A 10,138-nucleotide genomic window follows, 5' to 3' on the forward strand; every position below is an offset into this window, starting at 1 on the left:
GTTTGCATGTCTGCATATGAGAGAGGAACGATTTGTGCCATGTGTGTGCTTGTGAGAAATGTGCATGGGGTGCGCGGGTGCTAGATGCATGACGTGCGCTGTATCCAGTGCGTTATCCAGGCATGCTGTGCTTCGTGCGCGTGTTAGTCTCAGGGCGGATGTGGCTATTGCCACGAGCTCATTAGGCGAATATTGTTTTATAATCGGTGCCATAGCAATGGTGAGGCAGGCTCCTCACTGCCACCTGATCCCCCTGCCTCGGCCGCCGCTCGCCCTGCAAGCTCCACGACCATCTGCTGATCTGTGCCGTGGGCTGGAGGCTACCCAGGTGCGAATGCCCATCACCTGGGCTTCGCCTGCTGGGCCGGGCAGGGGGAACCAGCCCCAGGGACAGTGTGCGGGAGGCAAGGGGGGACAGTAACCTCCCACTCGGGAGAGAGAGACAGGATGGAGACGGATACTCCAGCAAGCAAACTGCCGGGAGATCTGGGGAAGACACACACACAGATATGTATGTGCAGGATAAGGGGTGCACAGATTTCAGAGCAGGGAGTTTACTGATGATGAGAACAAACTAAGGCAGATTATTTTTAACAGAAGGATTTGAAATCGGAGGAGAAGGGTGAGAGGCAGAAACCAAGTCTAGCCCACAAAAGAGATCATTGTTTCATCCTTAAATAGAGCATCGATGTTCAAAGTAATAACTGTATATTCTGGGTACCTCTTTCTTTCACTTTTTTTCCCTTTCCTCATCAAACTTTACTACAGGTGTATTTTACAGCAGCTCACAGAAAGGAGCTATGAGGTAGGCTGTTGCTCCTGACAGAGCCTGTCGGTCGCCCAGGCACCTAGCAGCACTCGCCTGCCTGACATGTGCGCCCATGGACCCACACCCTGCTCATGCAGGCACACAGACACATGCACACGGCCGCACATGCGTGCAGGCACTGCACAAACACGCTGCCCAACACACACGCACCCACACCACAGCAGTGGGGGCTGCACGCCAGCAGGAGCCGCCATGAAAGCTGTACCGTCCGTCCCGTTTCTTCTGCAAACGCTGCGCGTCGTCCCACCCCAGCGCAGAGACTTGCCTGCCTGTTTCGCTCTCCTCTTTCCACGCTCACTCCCTTTCCCCCACCTCATCTCTCTTTCTCCTTTATGAAATATGCATGGAGAACAGATGTCGCCTTCTCCCGGAGCACCCCCACCCTCCTCCCTCCTTCCCTCCCTCCCTCCCAGCCCACCACCTCCATCCACCCTCCAGGACCACATCCAACCTCCACCTCCCTCCTCTCCCGGGGGCTCCAACCTCCCACGCAGCCAATGGCATCCCCTCTCTTGACTTTAATATTTATGAGGGGGGGAGCACTGGAGTGGCCAATGAGGCAGCTGGGGTCGGACCCAGCGTGCGAGGCTGGGGTGTATATATAGCATATGGGGCACATGCCTCCTTGGGGTGTCCATCTCAAGGCACGGTGGCCCGCTCACCCTCCTGCCCTAGGAATAGCATGCCTGGGCCCCAAAGCTGCTGGGGTTCCCCCTGACCCCCAAGCCTATCCCACAGAGGAGGACACCACGTGCTCAAGGGGAAACTTTCTTCCTTGTCAATGGACGGATCAGCCAAGCAGTTCCTTGTGCCCTGGATTATTTGAGCTTCATCCTGCTGGAAGAGAAAAGCCGGAGCTCGGGAATGGTCATCGGCTTAGGGGTAAGGTGGCTCCTTGGGATGGGTTAGAGATGCACCTGGATGTTGCTGTGAGGTTTGTGGCCGCTGAAATGCTAGCGTGACAGGTAGGGAGATGGACAGCGAGTTTAGCAGTATTATCTGTGCTAGAAGACAGCCCTTTGCATAATCTACAAGCTCTCTCAGGAAGAGATGCTTGACCCTTCCACTCGCACTTGATGTAACATTTAATGCATGCACATGTGCACATCCTTCACTTTGGACTTATCAGTGACATGGAGGATTTCTGATTGGAAAAAAGAAAAGGAACCTCCATTTAGATGGCCTGAAAATGGGTCCTAGACATAGCCTAATCCCTGCTTTGCATGACCAGGGAATCTTCACAAATTGTTGCACCACTGGTCCAGAGTGCAAGGAAAAGGGCAAACAAGGAGAGCACAGAGCGGGGAGCATTACTTTCCTTCAGGAGTGTAAGTGTTACTGGCGTTTTGCTGAGCTCTTGAGGAAGGACTGGAACAAGTGTAGGTCAAATGAGATTCTTGCCTTAGATAAATTTAGGAAGATGGCAATTTAGAGTTCATCCAAAGGAAAGAGCAGAAGAGCCTCTCAGAGCAGAAGTCACCTGCATGAAGGAAGAGTTCTTGAGGACTAACACATCAAAGGAGTGGGTTAAGGAGTCTGGGTTGGATACTGAAACTCATCTTCATGCAAATGACCCAGTGTGTCCTGCCAACATCCTCATGCGACTGAAAACAAGAGAGAGGCCCCCACACAAGACTCCTGCCTCTTGTTCTGGGATACACCTTGAATTTGCTTGCAAGGAAGCTGAGATGGGGCCTCTGGTGGTGATGGTAAAACAGGTCCTGTGCCCTCTATGGACCACGATGGACTGGTGAGCGGTTCCTGGGCTGTTCCCATGCCATGTTGCCATCCCCATCTTCCCAAGGAGAAAGAGAGTTTCTGCACCCTCCCCTCCCCCAGGATACGACTGACATCGTCAGTCCCCGGAGGCTGGGAGGAAGGCTAGGGCAGGAGACAATTTTTTGTCACCTTCCCTGCCCCGCGCTGGAGCGATGAGGCCAGGGGAGAGCAGAGCTGCTTTGCGATTTCATGCCAGGGTAGCTCACCTGCTGCATGCGGACTGCACCTCCAGTGGTCTCCAGCCAGATTAGGCAGCACCCAAGTTTGCAGAGCAAAAGAGTATCAGGCCTGTTCTTTTCAGAGCAGCGTGCTGGGATAACAGGGAGACAGAAGAGCAGTGAAGCTAGTCCAAGAAATCAAATGCATTCCCCAGTCCCTAGGAGCAGGGGGAAGAACATTTAAAAAGAGCCAGAAGTTGCACACACGAGTGTGGAGCTGCACACATGAACGTGATCACGGATGTCCACACAGTAACTCATCACCGCGCCCCCAGCCCAGGGGCTGAACGTGCCGCGCTGCAGAGCGTTACAGGTACCGATCAGGGCTGGTCTGTGGCATGCGCCCAGCCCCAGAGCCGACATTCCCTCCTCCTCCCAGCCTGGCTACAGCCTCTTTCATTGGAGTTCGTGATCGCAGCCGGAACGGCTGCCCTACTCCACTGTCAGGAGCCATGGTGGCTCAGAGCAATGCTCAGGGGCTGGCTGTTGTGAACAGGAGCTTCGCGGCTCCACGCGCTGCCTGGCATGACGCACGCACCGCCAGCATGCAAAGAAACACGGCTGCAGCAACAAGCCTCAGGCTGGCCCTGCTGAGCTGCAGGAGAGGGGCTACCCCAGCTCGCAGGCTGGGCACAGGCTGCCCTGTTTAAGTGCTGTTCACAGACAGACATGCTGCTCCTGAGAGCAGAGCCCCTGGAGGGGAGGGACCGCTCTCCCCTCCGCAGAGCAGGAGAAAAGAGATCCTGGGTCTGTGGGAACGTCATAAAAGCAGAGGGGAGAACAAGGATCGAGGGAAATGAAAGCTAGAGGGCAAAAGAGAAAGTTCAGTAAGACGCAGGAATCACAGTTGCAATATACAGCTAGAGCAGATGTGGCTAATTTGGGAACTCAACATATGTGCTTCTGCGTTGGTCATGTCTCTGGGTACCTGACTTGTTGCCTCTGAACCTGATCACAGAGAGAGCAAGTTAAACGCAAAGCCAAACTCAATCTTGCTCTAAGGGCAGTATGTTTTATTGCAAGTTCAAAGCCTTAAGGGGATATCGCTTTGGATCTGACTACAAGCCACATTTCCATTAGCCCTTACCTAATGCAGTTCCTTCCGTCATCTCAGTCTAAGGGTTTCACAAGAATAACTTTTAGTTTAGTCTTTGAAGGGTTTACTTATACTATTACACATAGTTGAAAGGATTTGCATTCTAGAAAAATACCTAGAAAGTCCAGATAATTTTTTAGTGAAATCTGAGTATTGCCATGCAGGTGAGTTTGTGAGAGTGTGTGTGTGTGTGTGTGTGTGTGTGAATGTTGCTGTTGTGTGAATTATTGTGTGAAGACACTTGAGAGCAAATTGTGCATGTGTGTGTGTGCATGCAAATGCCTGGTTCAGGGTGAATGTATGAACATGGATGTAAATTATGGCGCATAAATGGATGTGAGATTCTCACAGAGGAGTTTCTGGCTGAGAATATTTGCACATATGTGCTGGGAAACGTGTGCTTGTGTGTGCATGTCTGTAAGCACACAGACAAACAGCCATGTATGCTTGTGTGGGGGACAGAGGGGTTGTGGAGGCATTTTTGAGTATGCTTATGGGGTTCCTTGTGTTTCTTGGGCAATGTTTCTGTAAATGCACATCAAAGGCTCTGTCTGTCACAATTTTAAAATAGGATATAGAATATTTCTTTCCTTTCACCGCCTGTCCGTATCTGCTCATTTTGCATTTCTTAGTCATATGGCTCGTTACAGGCTTATCAGGCCTGAGAGATGTAATATGTTGTACATCTCTGCTTGGCTGTCTTCCCAGGCGGGCTGCAATCTCTTTGAGCAGCAGCATTGCTCCTGCCGAAGTTTGTTCCCCTTCCCTTGCTCCACCCCGATCCTTCCCCTGCTCGGGGGACGATGTGCCTCCGACAAGGCCCTACCTTTCCCAGACCTGCTCCTGGTGCACTGCAGGCATCTGTCTGGGCCTGGGCCCTCAGCGTGTCAGAGCTGAGCTGCAGAGGCAGCAGGAGGGGGAGGGAAGGGAGCTGGAGAGGCAGCTTTCCCGGCCAGCAGTGCAACGTCCCGCAGGGAGCGGGGAGCCAGCTTCCATTTGGACACATCAAGCCAAGCAGCTGTGTTGGGTTCCATATGTCCAGGGTGCCAGAATCCATGACATACGGGCTCATTTAATATACAATCAGCCCCCCCTTTCTCTCGCCCCCGCAGTCTGTCTTTCTCCTTCACTCATCCACCACCTGTCATCCCTCCAGAGAGCCAGGAGAAGCAGCTTCCACCAACTCCTACAGCCGCCCCGTGGGCTCCCTCCCCAGACCGTCCCACGCAGGCACCAGCACCAGGGCAGACAAGGCTGCGCTGCCCCTGTCCTGGCCCAGGCTGCCTGGCCGGCTCGCACCAACGATTCAGGGACAAGGGAAGCAAACAGATGTGCTTTCTAACCATGTCCTCATGTAGCCTTTCCGTTCTTGTCTTGCATTGGGAGGCAGATGGTACTGAGTGCCCCTGTGCTTCTGTTTTCTAGAGCATGTTGGAAGAGTTCACCTCTGACATCTGAAGACTTCAAAACTGGGTCCTGCAATGACTGCACAGAAGAGCCTGTGATCTCTGTGCACACGCACAATATTCCCCTGCACACGCATGCACGCATAGAGGATATTTATTTATTTAATTTATATGCATCCTACTATTTTATTTACATTATTTATTTTGAAAGCTGTTGCTCACCCGACAAGTTCTCTGGGGGAAAGGGATAATTGTGAAATTCCCTCGCAGACACTTTGTGTGATGAGGAGGAGGAGGAGGAGAATAACCAGTGGTTTACTGTGAGCCGGAGACTTTCTCCTTAACTTGGAGCAGTTTTGCTTCAACAACGTGCCCAGGTCAGTCTGTCCTCCTGAAGTACCATTTCTCTGAAGTGTCCATCTGTTTGTCCACTCATCTTCTCTGAAAATGATGCTCAATTCGGAGCAAACGGAGATTGACCTGCCCCCAACACACTCAGAGTCTGAGTCTGTCTTCAGTGACTGCGGTGGTGGGGGTGGTCGTGCAGGCAGCGTGGAGGACGCCAGCGGCATTGGCTTGTGCGGTCAGTCCCGAATAGCCGAGCCGGGCGAGGCAATGAAGAAAGACCTGCAGCACCTGAGCCGGGAGGAACGTCGGCGCCGGCGGCGTGCCACAGCCAAATACCGGACAGCCCACGCTACGCGGGAACGTATCCGTGTTGAGGCCTTCAACATGGCCTTCGCGGAGCTGCGGAAGCTGCTGCCCACCCTGCCACCAGACAAGAAACTCTCCAAGATTGAGATCCTCCGCCTGGCCATCTGCTACATCTCCTACCTGAACCACGTGCTGGACGTCTGAGCTGCCCAGCCTGCATCCGTCTGTCTGTCTGCCACATCTCCTACCTGAACATGTGCTGGACATCTGAGCTATGAGCTCAAGTCCATCTGTCCATCTACTACCTGAACCACATGTTGGGCATCCAATATGCTGTGCCTGTATTCATCCATCTGTTCAAATGGACAAAGTCCCCATCTGTCTGCTACACCCTCTGTCTGAACTATGTTCTATATTTCCACACCACCAAGCCCATGTCCATCTCCTCTCCATCCTGCCTCAGTAAGGGGCTCCATGTTTGGTCCATCAGCCCCACATCTCTCTCCGTCCTGCTGGATCCGCTGCCTGAAACCTGTGTTGATCATGTATGCTACCCGCTTTTTTCCATCTTTCCACTGCAAGTTCTGCTGATAGCGCCTTCAGGATCTGAGCCCACATCCATCAGTCTGTCTGCCACATCTGCTACCTGATCCACAGTATGAGCCACTGAGTACAAATCTGTCTGTGTTACTTCTTTTATCTGAGCCACAAACTGGATCTGTGAAACGCTGCAGCACCAAGCAGCACCACTGGATGCTCATGCATCCACTCGTCTGCACCTTCTGCCACCAGCCACTCTACCAGCATGGCCAGTCTTGGCATTTTGTCTGCTTCTGTTCTGCCCCAGCATCATGTGCTAGGCACTTCAACACCCACATTGGGATCATCCTGCCACCCTAGACCTCTCTCCACAGGGGTAGCAAAGCCCAGGAGCATCTTTGAGCACAGACCAAGTTATCTGGGTTTTCCCTGGCTTTTCTTGCACCAAAAGGAAGCACAAAGTGTGATGCAGAAAAGGCAGAGTTACAGACTCAAGGCAGGACCTGGCCACACTTTCCAAGGATGATGAAGCAGCAAGATCCTCCTAGGACAGAGCAGAGAGAAGGGCACTTGCTTGCTTTCCCATCTGGAAGGTGCCAGCCACATCCTCCCTGGAGCAATGCTGGCCCCACTGCCACACAAGGGAGGCATCTGGCTGGCTGTAGCTGCAGTGGGCCCTGGGGTCTGGCCAAACCGCACCATTGCATGTCCATCTCCCAAAATCTCCTGCTTCAGGAATGTCGGGTGGGAGTCTGCTCCCGCAAAGCCGTGTGTTCAAGGCTTCGCTGCCTGCCTCTCCTTTGCACTAGTGCAAAACAAGTGTGAAACCCCACTGGCCTGACCCTTTACATGCTCCCTTTGCGTCCAGAGGTGTGACCATTGCAGGGCACTAGAACTGACTGCTGCCGCTCTTCATCCCTTCCTGCTCTTCCTCTGTCTCCCCAGTTCAGTGCTCCTATTTAGAAAAGTCAGACTGGGATCACAAGCGTTACTCACACCCCAGCACAGGGGGATGTCATTGACTAGCTCTCCCAGCACCCTGGCCATGTCCCTCTGCAGCACAGCTGGGACTGCTGGGGCTCATATGCAAAGAGGCTTCACCCCGGGACACCAGGGTGCTGCAGGCCCTTCCGTTTGCACCAGTACAGCACTGGTGCAACGTGACCTTCCACAGTGCACGTTCTGCTGCGGTAAACTGCACTTTACCTGCTGCTCACGGATATAATGGCAATGGGGTTGAAAAGGGAAGGAACCAGGGGAGTCCCACAGCCAGCCCCTTGCCCAGGTCCCAGCACTGGGAGTTCTCCCCGCCAGGCTCTGTAACACAAACCGTCACTTTGGGAGAAGGAGGGAAGTGAGAAGGAAAAGCAGATCCAAGCGGCCTCTTCTCAGGAAGGGCCCGCTGAGACTGGTGGAAGCTCGTTACAAGAGTGAATGTTTTGCCTTGTGGTTTTTTTTTCCTTTTTTTTTTTTTTAAGAGTTAATTTTGCACTGGCAGTGGCAAGAGCACAAGCAGAGCCCAGGGTGGGGAACCAGGACTGCGCAGAAACCATTTAGCATCGTGCTAAATGCCGATGCTCTGGGCCAGGAGCAGAGTTGCAGCCTGGTCTGTCAGGAACTGAATGGGGCTGCTGCTCTTTGAACCTAGCAGCAAGACAGGCAGCGCTCAACCCAGGATCTGGGGGAGATGGGCCTCAGCGGGCCAGAGGCGAAATGTTTGAGATAAGAGGGCCAGTGCCACATCCTGGGAGCACCAGCAAACCTCCAGGGCTGGATGGCCAAGCGGGGACTCTTTCTTTGCTTTTCCTTGTCCCTCTCCCTTTTGCTGACTAGGCTGTCGACTTGTTCCCAGCAGCACCTACCCTTCTCTTGCTGCCCACTTGGCCCTCGCAGGGCCCAGTGCTCTGCATTTTGCTCTCTCAAGGCATCCGTTGCTGCCCTCGCCGTGTGTCTGAGCCTTGCCAGACCCAGCCGGGGTTCCCAGGACCCGCCAGACCTCCTGGCTCTATCCCTCTCCCATCTCTGCCACCAGCTCACATGGTTTCCTTGCTCCGTACCTCACTTTCCCCTTCTCCATAAAAGCAGGGAGAATGATCACTACCTCTGTCTTGCAAAGATTTGCCAGTGAAGGTGGGATCCCAGAGAGCCAGAGCAGCAGACCCCCAGCATGGGAGGACAGCCGGCTTCCCCATTACCGACCGCTCAGCCGAGCAGGGCAGGGGCAGAGCAGAAAAGAGCAGGGCAACCCACCCTTTCCCTCTCACTCACAAACCACGTCTCTGTGCCACGAGGATATTTATTGAATTAATTTATTGATAAATGTTATTATTTATTTGCTGTGTTGTGCACTTTTTCAGAAGGAAAATTAGAAAACAAAAATGACCATGGCAGAAAACAAACCATTCCACCCTTGTACATGATGTGACCCAGTGCATGTTTGTCTTGGCTGTTCAGACTGTGCAAGGATTTATTATGTACGAGTTTACAAGGAAGTTGGGGAGGGAGAAACGAATTAAACTGCCAGTAAAAGAGAGATCTTGAAGCTGGAATGCCCTGCTTCCCTTTTTCTTTCTTTTTAAGCTTTCTTTTAACCCTCTCTTCCTTGTGCTGTTTGGTGGTGATGGCAGCTGCAGTAATTGATGGCTGCGGCCATGCCTGCGAAGGCAGAGGGTGGGGGGGAAGCCATCAGCTTCTCCATTCTGCAGCATCAAAACCGAAGAATGGAGAGTCATGCTCTTGGTGCACAGTGGGCTGGTCCAGCCAGGGAAGGGTCCCACCACTGCTGACCATGCTTAGGCTTGCTCCAAGCCCAGGTATACACTCAGCTGCAGAGCATCCTTAGCTTTGCCCTGCCTCTGAGGTGTCCCCGAGCAGGCAGGGGAGCACCCAGGTCATCCAGGGCCCCATCACGCACCCTCATCTGATTGGAGGTGGCTTCAGAGAGGCTTCTACTGTCCTCAGACACATACCCTGGCTGCCTCATCCCTTGGCCTCCAGAGGCACGTGAGCCAGGGCACAGAGCCTGGTCCTGGGCAGTCGCAGGGGACAGGAAGGCTTAGACTGAATATCCTTCTCTGGATTGTTGCTTTACAGCCAGGCCAGAAAGTTTTCTTTTAGCTCAGCACCTTCAGTATTCCCAGACCCTGTCCTGTGCACAGCAACCGCTGTCTGAGCCCAGCTTGGTGCGTTGGGATAAGCGGGCCATGAACCATCCAAGTCTATCTGGTGACAGCAGAGGGACAAGGTCTGCTGTGTGCATCCAAACACACCCAATAAATCTGCCTTTTCTTTCCTATGTAGCCTTGGGAAATCAGTGCAGCCTCAGCTCTGAAGTCACCCATGCCTTGACCATGCACCTCTCCCTTGTGCCTGGCAGAGCCCCGGCCCCTTGCTGCCCTTCCCCACGTCCCCACATACCCAGGTCCCCTGCCCATCCCACTTTGCCCTGCAAGCCCCCAGTGCGCTACCCACTTCCCCATCCCAACCCGTGCTGCACGGCGAAGCGAGTTTGCGGCTCTTCTCCTTTGTCTGTGCCGGTCTCACGCGTCCCTGGGGGCAGGTTGCAGCTGTTTGCTGACTTGCTCCAAATTTCTTCATATAATCAATTGGCCTCGGC

General features: G+C 53.4%; 1 protein-coding gene across 1 annotated transcript; it reads left to right on the forward strand.

Moving 5' to 3' along the window:
- Positions 1–1,455: 1,455 nt before the first annotated feature.
- On the forward strand, positions 1,456–9,069 carry NHLH1 (nescient helix-loop-helix 1). The gene is made up of 2 exons (XM_068922143.1): positions 1,456–1,711; positions 5,348–9,069. The coding sequence occupies exon 2, from the start codon at positions 5,776–5,778 to the stop codon at positions 6,184–6,186; it is 411 nt and encodes a 136-aa protein (XP_068778244.1). The 5' UTR covers positions 1,456–1,711; positions 5,348–5,775; the 3' UTR covers positions 6,187–9,069.
- The last annotated feature ends 1,069 nt before the right edge of the window (positions 9,070–10,138 follow it).

The sequence above is a fragment of the Struthio camelus genome, chromosome 30 (genome assembly GCF_040807025.1).
Source record: "Struthio camelus isolate bStrCam1 chromosome 30, bStrCam1.hap1, whole genome shotgun sequence".
Lineage (NCBI taxonomy): Eukaryota > Metazoa > Chordata > Aves > Struthioniformes > Struthionidae > Struthio > Struthio camelus.

Excerpts from the sequence above, each read along its gene's own strand:
- NHLH1 (XM_068922143.1), top strand. The coding sequence starts at position 5,776 with ATGATGCTCAATTCGGAGCAAACGGAGATTGACCTGCCCCCAACACAC.